General features: G+C 40.4%; 1 protein-coding gene across 3 annotated transcripts in view; it reads right to left on the bottom strand.

Moving 5' to 3' along the window:
* The window catches only part of LOC138969516 (AP-1 complex subunit gamma-1-like), a 50,978-nt gene extending 28,652 nt beyond the window's left edge, over positions 1-22,326 (bottom strand). Inside the window, exons 1-9 of one of the 3 annotated variants that reach the window (XM_070342334.1) lie at positions 22,172-22,289; positions 19,331-19,372; positions 12,556-12,765; positions 10,996-11,120; positions 9,924-10,065; positions 9,484-9,580; positions 8,953-9,029; positions 5,208-5,306; positions 4,547-4,627 (exon numbers count right to left, since the gene is read on the bottom strand). In XM_070342334.1, the coding sequence (XP_070198435.1) occupies positions 4,547-4,627; positions 5,208-5,306; positions 8,953-9,029; positions 9,484-9,580; positions 9,924-10,065; positions 10,996-11,120; positions 12,556-12,765; positions 19,331-19,342 (843 nt within the window). In that variant the 5' untranslated portion in view covers positions 19,343-19,372; positions 22,172-22,289. Of the gene's footprint in view, positions 1-4,546; positions 4,628-5,207; positions 5,307-8,952; positions 9,030-9,483; positions 9,581-9,923; positions 10,066-10,995; positions 11,121-12,555; positions 12,766-19,330; positions 19,373-22,171 lie in introns of all 3 variants that reach the window. The other 2 variants (XM_070342342.1, XM_070342350.1) reach the window with 2 other exon arrangements.
* Between the last annotated feature and the right edge of the window lie 250 nt (positions 22,327-22,576).

The following is a 22,576-nucleotide window of genomic DNA, read 5'->3' as shown; positions in this document are numbered from 1 at the left end:
ACCTTGTAGTCGTTGATCCCTACCACGGCCTCAACCTCGTATGGGCCTTTCCACTGCATCAGTAGTTTGTTGTGATCAGTGGGAAGCAGTATCAGCACTTTGTTACCTGGTGTAAACTTCCTGTTTACGGCTTTGCGGTCGTAGTAGTGCTTTCCACTATCCTGAGACTTTCTCAAGTTTTCTCTCGCAATCTCGAGAGTCTCCTCCAGTTTCTCTCGCAACTCGAACACGTACTGGTAACTGTTCTTCACTTCAGGTGTGTCCACATCTTTCGTCCACAATTCCTTTAGTATCTGCATCGGGCCTCTCACGGTCCGCCCGTACATCAGCTCGAACGGGGAGAATCCAGTGGACTCTTGTGGCACCTCCCTGTATGCAAACAGCAAGGCATTGATGTAGCGATGCCACTGCCTTGGCTGCTCACTGCATAGTTTCTTCAGCGTGGACTTCAGCGTCGCATTGAATTTTTCGACCAGCCCATTGCACATCGGGTGATAGGGTGTCGTAGTCAAGTGACGAATGCTCAGCAGCCTGTTGACCTCTTCCATGCATTCAGAGACAAATTGTGTCCCCAGGTCTGTGAGGATCTCTTCAGGAACCCCAATTCTGCTGAAAATGTCCACAAGTGCCTCGGCAACAGTCTCGGTGTCAATTTTCTTCAGAGGCACGGCTTCTGGGTACCTGGTTGCATAGTCTACCAGGGTCAGTACCCAACAATGACCCGCTTCACTTGGTGGTTTTATCTCGCCGATGAGGTCAATGGCCACCCTCTTGAAAGGTCGGTCGATCAAAGGCATCTTCTGCAACGGCACTTTCGGGACCCTTCCTCGAGGTATGGTTTTCTGGCAAATATCGCACGATCGGCAGAATCGAGTCACATCTGCATGCAGTCCTGGCCAGTAAAACGCAGCCTGGATTCTGTCCGATGTCTTCTTGACACCCAGGTGACCTCCCATAATAGAGTCGTGGGCCACCTCCATCACCTGGCGCCTAAGTGGTTGAGGCACCAGAACTTGACGTAATGGCTTCCCACCGTTGACTCTCGCGTGCTGGAACACTCTGTACAGGATCTTGGCCTTTACTTCAAAGTGCACAGTGCCTTCGCCCTTAGTCATCTCCTTGACAGGACGACTCCTGTACTTTGTCAAGGTCAAATCAGCTTCCTGTAGCTGAATCAGCCGATCCCTGTCCACGACAGCAGTTGCAGAACTGTTGGTGACCCTGAGTGGCGTAGTTGTTTTATCCTTCTTCGCCTGGGCTCTGGTCGTCACAGCGCTTACAACCTGCGGCTGGTCGCGGCGATGCACAGTTGTTCTGTCATCTCGTAACAGTTCGCTGATATCTTCGCGAATGGCAGTGGGTCTTCCTCCTCAGCAGCAGGCTAAGCTGAGCCCATTCTCCATTCGAAATCAGGGTCATCAGGACGTCTCGCACCCCCAATGTTCCCAATTAGTAGATCGTACAAGGGCTTCTTCAGGCAGACGGCCTCAACTTCTCCGGTGAAGTATGGAGTATCTATCTGGATCTTTGCCACTGGTGCCCTCACGCATTTGCTGTCAGCCATGAGCGTCCACTTGAAGTCACCAGTGAACTTCTCTGTCGGCACCAGATCCTCTTTGACGATGACCCCATTGCAGCCCGAATCTCTGAGAACAGTCACTTCCTGCTTCTCAACAAATCCCTTCGACACGGGCATGTTCGACACTGACACAGCTGCGCTGGCGACGACAGAGATTGACTTGCTATTGGCGAGTAGAAGCTGGCCATCAGATATACATTTTTCCACGTCCGATGGTGTAGCCACTTGCTCAGCAGCCCTTGGAAGTATGACGCTGCTCGCACATACTTGTTGGTTTGAGCCACCCGTTTGCCTCTTGTTGTCGTAATATCTCCGTCGATGTTCTTGCGCTTTGTCATTGACATGTCCGTTATTTTTCTTTTGGGGACAGTTGGCGACTCGGTGGCCCTTGGCATTGCAATGGAAACACGTTATGTTCTGCCCTTCATTGGATGATGGTGCGGACTCCGTTTGTCCCTTGACATGTTGGTTTCCCTGGTTTCCGCTCTTCTGGAAAGGTTTTGATGACTTTGACGTCCCCAGGGTCCTTCCATGAGCAATGAGATAACGCTCAGCAGCATCAGTAATGTCCTTCAAACCCCGCAGTTTTTGCTCTTCCAAGCGGGTCGCCAGGTCCTTCGGGCAGGCATTAAGGAATTGCTCCTTCACGATCAAGTCCCGCAGACTCTCGTATGACTGCTCTTCACCTGATAACTCCACCCACTTCTGCAGGTATGACGACAGGCGCTCCACAAACTGGCTCGGTGTCTCTCCAGACAATGGCTGGCATTCGCGGAAGCGTTGACGGTAGCCCCTTTCAGTGAAGTTGTAGCAACGCAACAGAGCTTCCTTCAGTACATTATAGTCTCTGGCGTCATCGTTTGAGAGTCTAGCGTAGACCTCAAGTGCTGCCCCAGTCAAATGTGCGCTGAGTAGAATCGCCCAGTCGTCGCGCTGCCATCTAGCACTCTCAGCGAACCTCTCGAATCTTGCAAGGTAGCAGTCGATCTGGTCCTTCCCGTCAGCGAATGCTGGAAGTTTCGGTGCCCTGTGTAACATTTGCTGCTGGTTATCTCTTTGGCGTGGTGCCTCGTGCTGATTTTGAACACGCACCATTTCTGTCTGAAGCTCTAAGCGCTTCATCTCCATTTTTATTTGGAGCTCTAAGCGTTTCAGCTCAATTTGCCTTTCTTCACGCTGCGCTCGTCTTTCTTCACGCTCACGCTGCGCTTGTCTTTCTTCACGCTGCACTTGTCTTTCTTCACGCTGCGCTTGTCTTTCTTTTTCTTCTCGCTCACGCTGCGCTTGTCTTTCTTCACGCTGCGCCAGCAGTCGTGTCTGGGACTCGACGAACTCCGTCAACTGCTTGCCTTTTAGTCCCAATTCAATTCCTTTTCCCCAGAACTCAGCCATTCTGGTCTTTTCCGGTGCGTTCGTCTGTATTCTTTCACAGCCCCGAACGTAGACGAATGTAGTCTTCTAAAAGAACACAGTCTCTACTGCACCTCCGATGCTTCTCTCGTCGCTGTTCACCTTCGTAGACGCAGGCTGCCACCCTCCTCGTCTAACGTGACGGCGCACTCTGCTCACGATACGTACACGACGTACCTCAGTCGTATTTCGTAGTATTAATGCACTAGCTCCGCGACGAAGTCCGTCTCGTCCAAACGGCAGCTAACCTCTGTAATCCCGATACACTCCGGCGTCGCTCACCGTACCGAGCTGCGGCGATTACCAAACTCTTCACCAGTCACACCGAATCCACGGTTCCGTAGTCTCAATACTGATCTCTCAGGATACACCCGATTGATGGCTACCTCCTGTGACTGTCTTGACACTGGTCCTTGTTGCTGGAAAACCCTTGGCGTTAAACGTAGATCCTTGGCTTGGCCCCCAATTGTTACACGACACTTGAGATTGCCACAAGTTCTCAAACGTCGTATAGTTGTGTTCTTTTATTCTACGTCGCCCGTCTTCGCAGCAACAGAAAACAACTCGTCAAATTGAGTTCGAGGATTTATTCAGCATTCAATACATACAACTGCACAACGTAGCAGAACTCAAATAGAAGCTTTTTAAACATTCAAATCGCGCTGGCATATATAGTAAATACTCAATCTCGAGAATATTCCAGACCGAACATGATACAACTACATTATACGAGCCGTGCATGGACTAAACTAGCGACATTCTCTTATGACGTACATCAAAAGCGCCGACGCACTTAATCCGAACGAACGCCACGAACTCACGACTAAAACAGCATGGTAAACAACTTGTTTTGACAGGACTAGAAAGTTCACCTGCATTCTCGTCCAAGCATAAATATTGTGTTTACAAAATATAATATCGGTACTTTCCCACAAAGTACAAATAAGTCAACTACATGCAACACACAAAACCGAACCAAAGCTCAGCAACGGTAGCGTTTCCTAACACTCATGATGAAAGCATAACATGTGCCCCACAAAATTTTTAAGTTTGAAACAGTTATCTTCCATAGTTCAGGGTCAAGGTCACTTCAAAATATGTATACAATCCAACTTTGAAGAGCTCCTGTGACCTTGACCTTGAAGCAAGGTAAACCAAACTGGTATCAAAAGATGGGGCTTACTTTGCCCTATATATCATATATAGGTGAGGTATTGAATCTCAAAAACTTCAGAGAAAATGGGAAAAATGTGAAAAATAGCTGTTTTTTAGACAACATTTATGGCCCCTGCGACCTTGACCTTGAAGCAAGGTCAAGATGCTATGTATGTTTTTTGGGGCCTTGTCATCATACACCATCTTGCCAAATTTGGTACTGATAGACTGAATAGTGTCCAAGAAATATCCAACGTTAAAGTTTTCCGGACGGACGGACGACTCGGGTGAGTACATAGACTCACTTTTGCTTCGCATGTGAGTCAAAAAACCAGTGCCGGTCTGCTGGCACAATGCCATAGCTACCCACAGACGCAACACTGACAAAAACATATAAATTACCTGTGCAAGAATGTCATTCATTGTTTCACTGGCTTCATTGTCGTTCTTGCCCAGAATGCGAAGCAGGTGCAGAATCTTCACCTGGAATAAGGAAAAGAGTAAAACTGCAGTAACTCTGATGTGCACACAAGGGCAAACTAAGTAGTAAGTTGCTCAGTTTTTTGATCATGTACCAAATCATGTACAAAAATGACTGAAAGAGGTATAGAAAACAAATGAAACATGACAACTGGAACAAATGACACATGACAAACTAGAACAAATGACACATGACCAACTGTGGATGTGGAAAGGGGGATAATGACGAAAATTATATGTCCTTTGAAGGCTACGATTCTTGGGTTGAGGACCTTTGGACAACAGGTGTTCTTCATCATATGATATCACCCTCTCGCAGTCCTTGGAGGTGCCCGAAACTAAAGAAACCTTAAGCACACTTAAGTCTTAACTGAGATTGGAAGAACAGGTGGCAGAAGAGGAGGGGGGGGGGGGGGGGGGGCCGAGAGAGAGAGGAGAGAGTCGGAGAGAAATAGAGAGAGAGACAGACAAAGAGACAGAGAGAACGCATCTGGCTGGTTTGATATCAGAGAGACAAGAGTGGTTCAAGTGAGGCAGGCAGAGATACCCTGATGGACAAACAGAAGCAAGGGAAGTAACCAACCTGCAGGAAAGGATCACTGACACCAGACACGTCATGTTCAGGAGAGTAACCAGCCATGATCAGATTCTTCAGGATTCGAACCAGCTGAGGCACCAACTGAAACACAAAGAACAGCAATGAGTTAATCCTGTACGTTTGACAGTCTCTCACCCTCTCTCTTAATCCAGTGTAAAAGGTAATAGGAAGTCATGCAACAAACATTCTCATTATGTCTTCTTTTGTTGTTGTAATGATATTCTTTATATATCCCTGAGCCACAGGACAGCCCATCCATCATTCCCTTGCTGCTTTTCTTCCTTCTTTCATTCCTTTTAACCATCATACAATAACACTTCTGCGCGTGCGTGTGTGAGTGTGAATGCTGCATGTTTGTGTGTGAATGCATGCTTACATGTATACTAGTGGGTACACAAAAACACTTTACATGATACTCATTCGAAGGGTATGACATAAATGTGAATCAGTATCTGCTGACACCATGACAACTATCAACCTGCTTTAACTACACAAGAACATGTTAGCTCAGTAACTTCCTCCTTTATCTACAGAGATTGGAACTCGTTCTCTCTTTTATCTGTGTCATTGTGCTAGTGATTTCCACCAATGTTAGTTTTGTTACATAAAGCATTATTAATTGTTTTAATTTTTGTTCATTATAATTAATTTACTTAATAATCAGTGCACACAGTATTAGTTTATCAGTATGGATAAAATTATTTCAAAATAACTTTCAATTGGACTTGCACAACTATCAATGTAGAACTCTCTTTCAGGATTGAAGAATAAAAATTACATGCAAAGCACACATATCAAGAAAGAAAGACCACATTCACTTTTCACACTCGTACTAGAAGCATCCACTCATATTTTTAACAATATTCAAAAATAAACTACATCTCTGTTTTGATCCATTTTAAATACCATGTTTCAGAAAATCCTGAACACACTATTATTTCCATTCATTTACCTTATACTACCCTTGAAATTCTTTCCCTTGATTAATACCTTCTATATTGTTTTAGACATATGAAAAATTACAATATATAAATATTAAATAAGACTACAATGATAACAGAAATCACATATAATAAACAAAAGAATAAGGATATTAAAGTGTTGGTTACAAAAAAGCTACATGGGAATGAACAGCTGAAGCACATGTATGGTATTCTTTCTTTCTTTATTTGGTGTTTAACGTCGTTTTCAACCACGAAGGTTATATCGCGACGAGATGTATGGTATTATGTACATGTGTCCCAGTGTGGTGGTGAGGAGAAGAACGCATAACTCATTCATAACACTGGGCAAAAAGCCAGCTGTAGCTATCACAGAATCCAATGATTTACACTTTCATCAGATAAATGAAGTTCTCTGGAGAGACGCCCACCAAGTACCAAGGTGACCTACTGCACTTTTTTTCTTTTATCAAATGAAGCAGGCATAGCTTCAAGCTTAACTGGCTCTTCAAAGGCCTGACTGTTCAGCCGTCTGTTGGTTTCCCAAAGAAAGACTGAGCCATTTTATCAGCACTAAAAAGCCATCCAGACAAAGCAAGCAGCAAAGCAGTAAACTTATGTCTAAAAAGTATTAATACATTTAGCTGCTTGTCAAAAAGGCCAAGCAAAATCTGTAACTTGTATGGGTTTTTTTTTAAGGTAAGAGTAAACAATTATGACTCCAATGACCTACACAATTCAGGATTAGTCATGGTAAATATAAATCAGTGGTGTGTTGTGCGCAATAAATATAAGCACCAATCGATATTCAATAATAACTAAATTCTTAATCTTGCTGTCAAATATTACATTACAATAGGAACATATTGAAGCACAATAGAAAAATGTTCAGCAGCAAAAGCATGCACGATCTGGAAACCTTTGTGTATTGTACCCTATAAGCAGCAAGTAACCATGTATATTATAAACTACTACACATTAACTTTACAATAAGAATTTTTTCTCAATATTGACATCTGAGGACGCCTTTAAAAGCACATAAGTGGATACATTTGGGTTGGTTGATTTGTGTCAGACATACACTGGAAGGGAAAATGTTTAGCTTTTTTAAACTCTTGTTCCTGTATCTGTCCCCAACAACTTTGGTTCACATGACCAGTGAGCCGCTTACAAATGTCCACAGTCAGAAACATTCAGTCATTTATGGACATGTAGTCAAAACCTTTCAATCATTTCTGTACAAAGAGAGTCAAATCATTTCAAAGTCATAAAAGTAGCAAAAAAGCATGCAAGAAGCCCACACAAAAAGTGTCAAACAAAGTGATAGCACTTCACAAAATCACCATTATTACAAGAAAACTCAAAACTCAAATCTGACTGTAAAAGACTTCAAGAGAAGCACGAGAGAAAATTCGAACAGAGACGTTGAACAAGTATCAAAACACCATAGACTTTCACTTTTGTCTGACAAGAACCCATAACATTTAAAAGACACAAAAATAACTGCTTAGGTTAAGGGCCTAAGAAGAAAGAAAAAAACAAAACTAAACAAAAACAGAGAAAGATATCTTCCCTCCAGAGAAAAACTAAAATCAAGGATAGAAAAGAAAAACGCATGCTGGAAAAATCTTGGTAAAGTCTATTCTTACCTGCTACAAATTCCCAATCCAAAGTTTCGTTTTGTGATGAACCAGTCATGCAAATGTCAGCAGATGTCTAAATAATTCAGCCTAATCTCTCTCTCTGTCTTACGGTAAAATTATATCATACTAAATGTTAAAAGAAAGAAAAAACAAATAATGTCAGAACACTACAAAAACTAAATCTTGACAATGTTATAACTAGTTATAAAAAAAATCCCCTCTAGAAAGTCAGATTAAATAGCCAATACTGGCAGAACCGCAAGACAAGCTTTACACTGTGAAAAAATAGCGTACCTCTTTCACCTACAATTAAAACAAAAAAACAGACAAACTAATTAACTCAAATAACTGTATACCTATTACTGTACATAAGAAGTGTCTCAGCTGACACTGACGGTACTTTCGACTCATTGCTATTATTGTAGTTCACAGAAAAAAACCACTAAGTTTAGCATCAAATCAAAACACAGACTTTAAATGAAAATAACACACCAAAATAAGGACAAAAGAATTGGACATTCTGTTGCTTAACAACCATGCATATGTTGCTTAAAACGATGCCTACCTCAATTATGAAAACTCCCTTGCAAAAAGTGCAAAAATAAATTGTGTCCTTTATTTCTACCAAACAAACGTTATCAGATCAAAATGTTAAATAATGTTGCTAAGCAAAACTGAATGCGTTGAACCACAGCACTTGAGACACCGGCGGTGAGCAACACATCAATCTTACTTATCATTTTAAAGTTAATTGTGAAAGGCCAACCAAAAAGCTGTCATTGAAAAGCAATGAGTTCATGAAAGTTGTACGTCTTTCCCCCCCCCCCCCCCCCCCCCTAACCTCCATGCCCTAACACACCAACCCCTCCCTGCCTCATTTCTTAACCTTCTTTCTAATATTCACAAAAACGGTTTCACTTTTAACACTTGCAAGCAACATAAATTATCCTATGTTGGTCTTCCCTTCTCTTCTTTTTTTTCACATTATTTTTTTTAAACTCGTGATGACACTCCATCACTTGAACAACTTTTAGCATCAAAAAAAGAAAAAGATACTGGTTTAGAAATACACCTCTTGATAACTTACAAATGAACAATAAATATACTTGCATAACAATGACTTTAGCACCTTAGAGACCTACTCACCTTTCTAAAGTGATGGAGAGTGTCGGGACTCTTCTCACACATTTCCGTGATCAGACACACTGCGGTGAGTAACACGCCTGAAACAAACCCGTTTGAGAATGACCAACATGTTAAACTTCAACTTCCCTGTTGATTGTCTCCTCAAGATAAAGAAATATTGCCTCAAAGAGAAAACGTCCATCCGAGTTTGAGAATGAGTAACATGTATTGATTGAAACTAAACGTTTTTTGGTCCACTAGAATAGAATATTGTTCAACGTCAAACTCACCCGAGAAAATGTGGATTCCATATGAATTTCAGTTATTCAGTTAAAACCTGCAGCATCATCGCCTTCATAAATCAAGTTTTTTTTTAATTTACTCACGTGCTTTCCTTGATAACAACATTCTTCTTGTTGGCTCTGAATAGCATAATATATTTCAAAGAAGTGTCGGCAAAACTACCACTCAACACTGATCTTACTTTTTAGGCTGCTCTGTGCTTAAGAAGAGAAAAAAAAACATGACATAGGGAGCAACAGTATTACTTACCATGATTTTTCTCATTGAGAAGAGATCGGGTGGAAGGAATGAACATTTCCATCAGGTCTGGCACTTTGCGGATGACGTTGAAAGCACAAATGATGGCCTGCAACGAGAACAAAACCCATCTGAAGACAACACCTTTGCCATAATAATCTATACTGAAAACATCTCCCCACATGCACTGAACTCACATAGTCACCGAATGTATCCTCATTTAATTCACAGAAGTAAATAGCTTCAAAACCAACAACAGACTCCAAATGATCACACACACACACACGGTTAATCCTCGCTGTTACATAAAAACTTCTGGAAACATTTCCTCGTCATTCAAAACCAAAGACCAACAGATCAGAAATCAATGAACATCTCATTTTTCAAAAACCCTAGTGAAACTTCTTAGTGTATAATCCCGAAGACAGAGGGATTCAAATAACCTAACAAACCTTTTTCTTGATGTAGGCGTTGGAGGACTTGATCATTTTCTCAATTTCACCCGCCAGATCTCGACTCATCTCGGTGGAACAGATGGCTCCCATGGTGCACAGGGCCAGACTCTGAATGTACTGTGTCTGATGCCCAAGGTCACTGTAAAAAGACAAACATGTTAAGTCAACACTTGCAAAATAAAATAAAACAAGAAAGGTTAGTTATTGGAACGTTTAATATTTGAAGAAAAAAACAAATTCATAACTATGTAAACCTAATGGTCTTTACAGTGAACAGACATACAAATAACTATGAGACAAATAAAGACTTTGCTCACAAGGCGTTGAGTTCGATTTCTGGTTAAGGATGGCCAGAATCAAAACCAGAAAAAGTTTATTTGATTCTGTAATCAAGAACGTTAGCGGTACATCTGCTTTGGATTTTTCCAACACTTGCATTTGCAAGATCAAACCCGCTACAGTTACTGGCTCAAAGACAGGCCTGTTTACCTCCCAGGATAACTCGCAGGAATGCAGGTAGTTGCTTCTCAGTAATTTGAGGCTTGTGTCAGAAATAAAAAATAACCGACAACAACAACAAAACAAATCTTCAAAACTCTCGTATACAACCAGACCAACACTGATGTACCATAAACTTTTTACCTCAAAAGGCAAATAATGCAACCAATGCAAGGTAGCCCTTCAACAAAACAAAGTCACGTCACACCTCATGGATTGCCTGTCTTATTCACTATGGGTACATGTTCCCAAAGTTGTTTTCTGCTTGCTCTCTTTTATATGTTTTTTGTTTTTTTAAAACACCATTTTAATCCACTCTTATACTTCAACAAACTCAAGATGGAGCTTTTTTGGAACAGTTGATTCTTGCTGTAAAAAGAGAGAGCGATAGAGATTTCTAACAGTAAGAGTGAGTGCACAAGGATTTTCTTTCTTAGGCTAGAGCCCCAAGCGCTGGGTCGGATTGGTTGAAATCTCAAACAAATCTCAGTTTCAACCTTACCACACCATAAACCTTATATGTCCATGCAGATCAAGCATACAAAATAACACACATAAGAAGATCGCTCACTTTTTCAGGGAGTTGGTGATGAGCAAGTGGACGTCCTGACGTTCGTCCAGCAGCAGCATAGCACCCAGGTATCCAATACGCTTGTCCGTGAAGCGTGGTGATGCAATCAATTTCAGGCATTCCAGCTAAAAACACAACAGACAACAGATTTTAGCTTTCAGATTGTACCTAATACTCAACCCATTCTGACTAAACATCAGCAACAGAGTTTTTGATTATGGCCAAAATATATTTTGTTTCTGATGACAAGGAAAACAAAACAAGTCGCGTAAGGCGAAAATACAATATTTAGTCAAGTAGCTGTCGAACTCACAGAATGAAACTGAACGCAACGCAACGCAGCAAGACCGTATACTCGTAGCATCGTCACTCCACCGTCCGTGGCAAAGGCAGTGCACGTGGAATTGACAAGAAGAGCGGGGTATTCGTTGCGCTGATAAGGATAGCACGCTTTTCTGTACCTCTCTTCGTTTTAACTTTCTGAGCGTGTTTTTAATCCAAACATATCATATCTATATATTTTTGGAATCAGGAACCGACAAGGAATAAGATGAAAGTGTTTTTAAATTGATTTCGAAAAAAAAAAAAATTTGATAATAATTTTTATATATTTAATTTTGAGAGCTTGTTTTTAATCCGAATATAACATATTTATATGTTTTTGGAATCAGCAAATGATGGAGAATAAGATAAACGTAAATTTGGATCGTTTTATAAATTTTTTTTGTTTTTTTACAATTTTCAGATTTTTAATGACCAAAGTCATTAATTAATTTTTAAGCCACCAAGCTGAAATGCAATACCGAACCCCGGGCTTCGTCGAAGAGTACTTGACCAAAATTTCAACTAATTTGGTTGAAAAATGAGGGCGTGACAGTGCCGCCTCAACTTTCACGAAAAGCCGGATATGACGTCATCAAAGACATTTATCAAAAAAATGAAAAAAACGTTCGGGGATTTCATACCCAGGAACTCTCATGTCAAATTTCATTAAGATCGGTCCAGTAGTTTAGTCTGAATCGCTCTACACACACACACACACGCACGCACACACACACACACACGCACGCACATACACCACGACCCTCGTTTCGATTCCCCCTCGATGTTAAAATATTTAGTCAAAACTTGACTAAATATAAAAAGTAGGGTTGGTAGGTTGGCTACTTTTCGTTTGCATTGAAGTTTGTTTTTTATTTACACAGCTACAGACACACATGGCAAATTGTGCGAGCGGTATCCCTTGGATGTCAGAGAAGTGACTTTCCAGTAAAATCTGCAAAACCGGGTGTTGTCATTTTTAATTACCACTTCCATACATGTGTCCTGCACACAACAGCTGTCTTCTAAGCTGATGCCTATTTATACTGACAGACATGAGAAAGCTCTTTTGCCTCAACTAGTATAAGTTCAACAAAGGAACATGCACAAGAAAACATAATTCATACCACATCAAGGCTCATATTTCACGAAGAATCAATACTATTTTTGTTATACTCCTTTGGCTTTGTGGCTGATTTAATCACAGCACAATCAGTTTTTAGAAGCCCCGAGCCCTACCTGTCCAAAGTGAGCCGGGTAGCCCAACATGTGGATGTAGAGAAGTTTGGCCACATTTCGGCAGCGGTAGGTGTTGTCCTGATCCCGAAAAGAGTCTCGAATTGCTGCACACTCTTTGTTGACCACGCTGCGTTCATCTGCAGCAGTGCGAGCAGAGCGAATCTCGCGGATCAGATCCCGCAACCGCTTCGGGGTTGGCATGGTGACCGACTGGAAAAGGCACACACAAAAACACATTCACATGAGAGAAGAGATCATATTACCTAGTATCTGCAGACAAAAATAATCAGTAGTAGAAGCAAGTACTTTCACTTCATAGTTAAGATGAACATTTGGCATCCTAAAGCTAATCAGTAACTACAATATATATTACTATTCGTATTACACAAGAGGGAATTTATTTTAGATTTGAATATAAATGTCCAAAATGAAGAAGGATTTCATGGGAAACGTAGAGTTTGTTTGTTTGTTTATTTGTTGCTTAACGTCCAGCCGACTACGCAGAGCCATATCAGGACGAGGAAGGGGGGGATGAAGGGGGCCACTTGTCAAGCGATTCCTGTTTACAAATGCACTAACCCATTACTTGTGTATGGGAAACGTAGAGAAAAATAGGGGTAAATCAATGAACAATAAGCAGATGTGCAATTCAGTAACTGCATTCCAAGAAGTTCATGCAACAGAGCAGCTACAGGTAGATCAGTTCAACTTCAATTCAATAACTAAGCCATTATGACTATGAGATGACTAAAATACTGAATATTCATAGAATTCACTGCTCTTTAGATGTAAAATAAAAAGTTCTAACCTCCATAAACATGTGTCATTATAATAATAATAAAAGCAGTTGATAGTTATTGAAAGGATAATGCAAATCTCTTGTAAAGAACCAATAACTTATCAACACACTTTGGTTTCATTAAATAGAAAATATACTGTAGTTTAAACAATAAGTTGAATAACATTGTAACAAGCTGAACAAGAGAGTGTTAATCATTTAATGGCTCAAAGAAACATTATTTATTATGGCAATATTCAGATTTAGCCTCGTGCATGTGACATCGTCACATGCACTGAATCTCAAAATGTTTCCTTTTTTGTGAGGCTGTAATATCATGCCTTCCATGGGATATGGGGCTTTCTAGAGTATGTTGCAATCACATGCATCATATCTACCTTGGTACGCTAAAATGTGACACCTAACCCTATCAACACAACAAAAAGGCCACAACTGTCTCCTCTTCAGCTGAACTGGTAAAGCCAAATAATGATAATTACAGGGTTTTATTCACAGTCATGTGCTGACAACACTCCGCCTTGCATGGCACTGGCAGCTGCTAGTGACACACTACACTGTGTGCAGCTCTAGTCAAACAGACAGTGCCACAGAACAGACAAATGCCATTAGCTGAGCATGCTGACATATCACCAGACAGAGGAAATGGGAACACACAGACAGAGGGGAAACATCTGCTTCCAGCTGCCTGTAGCTGTGGTTGAAAATGAAACCTCTACACCACCGCCACCACCACGCTGACCTTTAGGCTTTAAGCATAAGCCGAAATATCTTTACGATAATACCAATGATATGAAGGTTATCTATTTGCATGCCGAGTATAATAATAATACATGTCAACATAATATATTTTATAGACGAGTCTGCTATCCAGCATCAGTAAGTACCTTGAAGACAATGATTTCAAGAAAAGCATTGAATTTGAAGCAATGTTAGGTTTAAAATCTAATGTCTGTTAGTGTCAGTAACACTGAAAGTACAAAGTATAGTCTCATGAAAAATACTGAAAAATCATTCACATGCATGTTGAGTATCTAATATGTCTGCCTACAAACAGTAAAGAACGCAATTTAGAAAGAGGTCTGCTTCAAAGGTGGCATGAATTGACAAAAGAATCAATTACAATACATGATAATAATCAATAACCATCCCTTATTTATAACACTATTAATACTATCATTATCAATGCAACATGCATGTTATTATTTCTAAAGTGAAACAGTGCAGGTCTTGTTTACACAGGGACTTGCAATTTTGCAGTGATTCATTTAGGTCATTAGGTTGGAATAAGCCGCAAGATTGCCAATTTTAAAGTCTTAGGTAAGACCCGGCCGGGGTTCGAACCCACGACCTCCCGATCACGGGGCGGACACCTTACCACTAGGCCAACCGTGCCGGTGCTTTGACAATGAAAACCTTCATTTTACAATGCAACAGTAATCATCAAGCCCATTTAACTTCTTTTCATTAAATTCAAATGAGTAAGCTAACTCAATCATTAAATTTAAGTCTTACAACTTGCATAAGACTTATTCAGCGCTACAAAATAAGGACAGTTTTAACTTTTAGCTTTACAATTACAGGTTCCGGCAAAGTTAAGAGATGGCGCGTACCCTGACATGATTACATGGAACAGCTATGAATTGCGTCCCATCGTTTGTGGACTTCACACAATCTGAACACTAGGCTTTTAGCACATAAACTGGAAACTTATATATATATATATGGGTCATTCTCAGAAATGGTGGTACAGTGAGAGTGAGAGGGGTGACACATTTGAAATCATGAAAAAGTAAATTAAAATTATTTCTACCACGACTTTTTTCATCTGAATCTATTCATGAGACATTAAAGCATTGTTGTATGTCAATAAAAATGGTTTCTATACGTTGGTGTTGTTTTTGTGTGCTTTTCAATTGCGAAGTTCGGCCGTTTCCGGATCGCCGAAGCGTTACACGACTTTCGTGATCAACAATATGTTCAGTCTCATGGCTAAATGCAAACATGCAAACACCAACAAATTACTGCAATCGACAGTCAGGACTTCAGTATTGGACGTAGCAACACATCTTTGCAAAAACTCACGCTGAATTTGAAGTTACGGGCTTCGAACAAAAATTTTGAATGTCGTAATGCATCGTTTCCAGACTCGACGCCCGAACATCGGACAGCAATGTGCTCCATGACTTTGCCACATCACGGCTATTTTTAGCTCTTTGGCGCGCAGGAAGTTCGAACAAGAAAATAGTCCTTTGAATCACAGCCAAATATTCACAGAAAACACCAGAATCATATCATTTGCTGAAACTCATGGCGTCGTTTCCTGACCTACGTCACGACTGAAGATGGTTTTTACTAAATTGTCAAGCCCGCAAAGCTTTGTCACAAACTTTCACACCGCGGTTGGCGACAATGTAGCGTCGGAAAGATATCGAGTGCAACAGTTTCTCAACGCGCGAAGTTTAGCGGCAACAAAGTAGCCAAGAAGTTCTCGTATCTTCTGATCATCGATGTTCGACATTCATCAAGTACTTAAAATGGGTAATCTGAACGCAACAGGAACTTTCAACAAATACAGCAAACTCTGAGGAATTGTGTTTTGTGTAGTTATTTTGGGTCAGACGGGTTTTGCCGGCAGGAAAGGCCAAACAGTGCAGATTCATGTCTGTCGCACAGGAACCGAAAGTGGTTCAAGCATTTCGTTTCTGTGTTACGACATTCACCTTAGTCAGTTCCAAATGTCATTTTTTTACCAATATTAGTTGAAGTCATTACCTTTCATAACTAGAATGTGTTGGGTAGAACACAAAAATACTGCAGAACTGATAAAAAAATGCACAAAGGATTGAAGGCTTAGGTGGTTTAAAGTTGGAATTTGGTTTCCATGTTACAACATTCATCACGTAAATAACAATTTAAAACGTCTCTTATTCAGCAACCAATTACTCTTTTTGTCTAATTTTTGCATTATTATGTATAGCAAACAATAGACTTCATAGTAAAAACAATTATTTTGTATTTCTTGACACTTTATTTTTTTACTGTGTGTGCATGCCCCTGATCAAGGCATGCTACTTCATGTCATGCGCCTATGGTTGGGCTATTATTGCCAATTTTTGTGTGTTGACGAAACAAGACAGAATTGTTGTTGCCGTGTGTGCGTTCTTAAATTATGACGATATTAATTGGTATTGGTTTTTTGTACCTGTGTAAGGGTGTTTTGTTCTTTGGGTTGTCATGCGTGTGAGAAAGATGTTATTTTCTTTTGTTTGAGACTCTTACTGGACCGACTATCATTCATTGACTCTTGACTCACTTTTTCTACTATGTATTGTGATTGACGCTTTAGTTCCACGTACTCGTTGAATGAATGTGTGAATGTTTTTGTAAAGCGGATAGCAGTTGATTTTGTTGGAAAACTGCCCCTCAGCTCCGTTTGAACGGGACGCACGCAGTGAGTTGAATTTATGTCACGATTGTTGATCGGGCGTGAAACACGCACGAGAATGAATTTGCACATCAGTTTTTTGGTACAGTCTAAAAAAAGGGTTCACGCGGGCTATTCTTCCCGCAAATACCATCAGTTGCTTCCTGTCTGTGAAACCGAGCACATCTCTACAGATTGTGTCAGAAAATAGAAACGTAGATTAATAGTAAACCGACCATGGTTTTGTGTTCAAAATAGTTCAGGAGAGAAGTGCACCACATGTGAAGTTTTTGTGCATTCATGACTTGCGTGCCTTTATGAGAAGTGTCGTGAAGAAATGAGCCCAAATGGTTAGTATTTTAAATGGTTTTTGTGTGATTGTAAAGGGGAAGGACTGTTGACGATTACTTGCTAGCTGCCCTTTCTCCCCCCCAATTATCATTTTCCTTGATTTCGTTTTCATCTAAAAGGCGGAAACTTTGCTTTTTGATAATCATTGAGTCAAAATCGTTGCACTTGGATACTAATTCGTTTGGTTTCGTAATTTGCCTTTTCTTAGTGATCGTTTTTGAATTGTAATGTTTCATTGGTAAGGCCATTAGATTATGGCTGCGAAATCTGTGTCAAACGCGATTAAATAGTTGTTGTTGTGATTTTTGTAGGCAATCGATTTTTGTAATGTTAACGTGACTGCGTGTTTAAGTTTGCTTTGATTGGGTCGATTATTCCCCCCCCCCCCCCCCCCCCCACCTGTTAATGGTTACTTCCTTTCAAGTTGTTCTCACGCCAGTCGGTGGTGTAAAATCGTATATATTGTGAGTGTGAGGTATTCACTTGTCAGTCTTCCTTCCCCGCCTTGTGTGCAAATGTTATTTTGTTATGTAACGTTAATTAAAACGAAATTAACGCGATGTTAGGGATTAAATGACTTACACGCAAGTTTTTGTGGCGTGGATATAACTTTGCCACAAATGGCTCTGTTATTAAATTTAAACGGATGTGTAAAGGACTAAAAGGCAAACGACTAAGTGAGTTTTTTCTTTATGCAGTCGGCTTGATCTGCAAACGAACGGTATTGTCACTAGACAGTTTTGCAACGTAATAACGTGAAGCACGGGACTCTATTTACAGAGTGGTGTTTTGAAACGCCGGCCTCGGCCACCTGTGAAAATTATGTCATGGGAACGGAACGGAATTGATTTGAACGCATGTATATCTTGACCTTTTAAAGGCACACTTTAGGACGGTCTCTCCCATCCCCAAACGGTCCCCATATGCATACAATTATGCTTTTTCTTTAAATGTGCACATTAGTGCAGATTTTCTCTTTTTCCTCAACGATAATGTTTATTACTATTTTTACTGAAAGTTCATGTTCGTTCTCACCCGTCCCCTCCCCCCTTTGTTGTGTTTACTTGTTCGTTCTCACTCGTCTCCCCCCCCCCCCCCCCTTTTTTTCTCGTCCATTTATTTCTTCTTTATCTTTATTGAATGACTTGGTATAGTATTTGATGTTTACAATGCATGTATTATAAGGTATTATGTGTTTATTGCAGTTATCACCGATGAACACCCACAACCCCAAACTGCCTTGCCATGTACCTACCCAATGTCCCTTCCTATTTGTCCCCGTTCTCTCCTTATTTGTACTTGGAACTAACGAAAGAATAATATTCAACCAAGCTTCTGTTGTGGGACTTCGAGTATGGATGACGTCTCATGTTGCTTCACTCATCACACACTTCCAATCCTGAGGGCATGCACACTGTGTATGTAACACTTTGTACCACCATTTCTGAGAATGACCCATATATTATATGCTAAACACTTATCTGACTCTGAGTCAGAACTGTAACAGATATTGCCGAAGTACTGAAGCCTGAACTTCGAATTCAATCAAAGAGGACCCAAACTGTTGACAATTTGACTGAAACGACTGAACACAAAAGTCAAAACATCCAGAGCCATTTATTAACAATACTAATGAAACTTCAGAAAACAGCTTCACCAAATCAGCAGGCAGGCACAAGGAACCTGTGAAGGTGACTATATAATTCATGCAAAGAAATATTTAACACTACAAAGAGATTTACTGTAAACCAAAAACTGTTGGAAAATTACCATACACAGTAACTACTTGAAATGCGCTATGCTCAGAGTTAACCCAAGATCAATTCTACTGCTTTTCATAGTCATATCACAGTTGTTCGTTCTTGTTTTGATTAAGATTTCGGGGGGGGGGAGGGTGTTCTTATCCTATTTCTTATGCTCAGTATTATAGAACATTATTTTGACTGAGTTTAATGTGTGTGATTGTCATTGCAAATGTCACTGGATCTTTACCATTTAAAGCACAAATTAATTATTGACTTGAAAGTCTAAAATCTGCATCAAAATCTGCAGTGTGCACACCTCACAATTCAAGTCAGCAAATGTCAGTTTTTGGTTTACGAGCAGTCACAATTAACAACGGAGTAGAAATATTTCCAATACATGATCATCATATGCAGTGATACAGAAGATTGTGAAGAAAAAGATTTGAACAGACTTACACCAAAATTCATAACAAGCGCGAAATGAGAAGACCTCGTTTACTGTCGAAAGGAAAAGAGGCAAGCACATTCAAACAGGTTAAGTAAGATCATTCAAAATTAAAATAGAATTAAACACTAACACTGTAACAGCAATGCAGAAATGTTATAAAAAAAATACTGCAGCGCTACAGGGGCTCACATACAACTTATGGAAACCAGAAAAAGACAATTCAGGCCAAGCAACAACAACAAAAGAAAGAAAAAGAAATATTATAAGATACGTATACATGTATCACTATCAGAAACAAAGTCAAATTAATGTTGTCAGGAGCAGGAAACCAGTTGAAAGGTTAACATGAACAGTTTGGTCATGAGACAAGAAAAGGCAAAACAAGCTGGAACATAAAAAGGGAGAGCAATCTTGGAACTAGCAAACAGCAACGAACTCGAGTATAACAACTAATATTTGTAAAATGTATAGACAATGCACGAAAATAACTGTTTATACTTTTACAGGCTTTAGAATTTATTAGAAGAGTTGCACCCCTCAGAAAATTGAGGCAAACATTGTGACGGAAGGACTGATCAGAGATGGCAAGTGTCAATAGGCGTCACAATAAAAAATGAGATGTTAATAAGTCTTAATAACGTCACTCTTATGTGCCCTTGGACAGTGTCCACTCAACTGACAACATGACGCTCTTTTCTTTTCAAAATATGCAGTCAGTCAAACAAGTTGCAAATCACCAATGTGCAGAAAGCAAGTCACGAGTTGTCCATCATCATCATTAACTTAAGCAGGTACAAAATACACATCGGTACAGTAGTCACTTTTTATTTTCACGCCTAATGACTTGACCCATTTTATCAGTGCCAACATTTGCCTCAGTGTCTGGAGGAGCTTGCACAGCCTCTAACCACTCTTGACGTTGAAAAGCTATACATTTCCAAGCATTGATGCCTATTACAAACGCCCGTTATTTGTAAAGCAATTTCTTTTTGAGCTTCTCTAAATCAGAATCCTTTTAGATGCTAGTTGCCAACCCACAGTATTTTTCTAACTGTAGCATCAAGCTACGTATGCAACTCGCAAAACACACTGACACAGAACTTGGATCAAGACCGTAACCACTAAACAAGGGAATCTGCACGCCTTGATAATTAGTTGATTAATAAAACTAAAACGGAGTGGCTCGAGAACCGGCGAGTCGGTTACAGAGCCCCAAGGCTCTAGAACCAGCAGTCACCGGTATCTCACAAAATAAACATTCCTATCCTAGTTTTCCCTATCCTGGTAGGTATCCCTTCGTAGCTCAGTGGCTAGCAAACTGTGCTTATAGGTTCCTTTGGTCGTAGGCTCGAGCCCTTTCATCACGTTTAAAAAAAAAAATTGTTTATATCTTTTTAACTTTATTTTGTTCCCGTTCTTAACCCTCCTTTCTTTTATTTTGCACTTTTCTTCTTTATTCCAAAGCATTTCGGTGTACGAACTGAGATTGCAACATCAAAGCTCACTAGTCAACACTGAGTTTGGCATTGCATGATCACAGCCTTGAAGTTGAAGTCCGCGAACCAAGCGACGTGAATCACTAGTCCTGAGGCTAGAACTAGAAGCAGCATTAGTTAACAAAATGCAGTACATAAATGATTAAATCATTAACATGGAAACAAACAAAAACAACAGTCGTTTCAGTTATGGCAAAAGCCAAAACATAACGTCATCTCTGCTTCGCATCGGATTACTTCGACAGAATCTTTGACAGTGACACCTGCGAACCGCATCGATCTCTCACTACGGTAAGTCGCTCATCAGTCATTCACTGATTCAGTGATCACGCAGTAGCCGATCAATATACACGCCTTTCTGAGTCTAAAACTGATCTCCATTAAACTTTCTGAGTTTCTCCAAAAAGCATGCAATTGCAAACACCACAGTTCTTTGAATTGAACTTTACAAGAGGATCTTAATGCACAACCCATCGGACCTCAACAAATAAAGATAGCTTGTGGTGAGTGCTGGTTCCCGAGCTGCCAGTTCTCCAGCCACGACCAAAAAGTTAGTGCCATGCTTGACAAATGATTGAACAGGCTGGTTTCACTTCAGTATTTGTGCATTCCAATTACTTCCATAACAAGTATAGCATGCATGCATCTTCTTCAAATCAAACACAACTAACTGAAAACAAAAAGCAATGTTTTACTTGGTATTCTAGTATTGAACCATGTATACTAGCTGTCACTCATTCTGTCAGTATGAGTGACCATGAGGAAATGGAATGTCTTTCATTGTTAAATGTTACTTCAATAATTGTCATGCAATGTCACTGTCAGTGTGTCACTGTGTCAGACTCAATGTCATGATGGCTACAACTCTCTTTCCACATGTCGGCGTACACACACTGATGAGAAATTTTCTGTTTAGAGACAAAACGTTGTCGCCTAAGTGTGGAACCTGATAAAGAGTTTCATTTGCTCATAATGTGTTCTTTGATTCAGAAATTAACATTCTTGTGAATCATGTTCTGCCTGTGAAAATGAAACAGAATGGGAAGAATCTGTGAAACAAATGCATATGTTGTGTAACAATACGGCAGATGACCAGACGCATGGATGCACCAAAGACCGGTCTTATCGAATAGAATGTCTCAGATGACCTTATCGTCGTGTGTGCTGACGAGAACAATCGAAATTTACCTGTGAATCCGTACCACTTGCTGCTTAGCATACGACTGTGACAAGGTGCAGTAGGTGGGTCGTCGGTGTCGGCTGATTGAAAAATATCGTTACTGAGACAAAAACAAAGATAGCAGTGACGATAACTTAATTGTGTGTTATTTTAGGACTAGTGTGCTTACTCACCAATTGATTTCAATGTCTGGTTCTGGACGTGACAATAAATTATCGATGGCTAACACATCACTTTGGTCCAAAATGGCTTCTGGAACTGAACGAAGTGGCTTACCGCGACAACAAAATAAACCCTGTTAAAACAACACGAAGCATTTTCCTTCCATAATATTGATTGGTAAAACTGATATTCTAGTTCAAACGTGTTTAAATAGCTTGCATTTGTAAATTATACGGATACATTATTGCAATATTGCTTCATCGGGGTAGGAGTATGCGGAGTGATTATACCCCCAAAAGTAGTTCGCCGACCCGTGGCAAGTGATTGTGATGTCATTTCCGCATTTCGAAGGGGGAGAACTGTGATGGTTGACCCATGTAAACAAATCCTCAGGTTGACCGACGTCCTTGCTGACT

The sequence above is a fragment of the Littorina saxatilis genome, linkage group LG1 (genome assembly GCF_037325665.1).
Source record: "Littorina saxatilis isolate snail1 linkage group LG1, US_GU_Lsax_2.0, whole genome shotgun sequence".
Classification (NCBI taxonomy): Eukaryota; Metazoa; Mollusca; class Gastropoda; order Littorinimorpha; family Littorinidae; genus Littorina; species Littorina saxatilis.
Note: the sequence above shows the minus strand (reverse complement) of the source record. Positions and strands in the feature narration are given on the sequence as shown.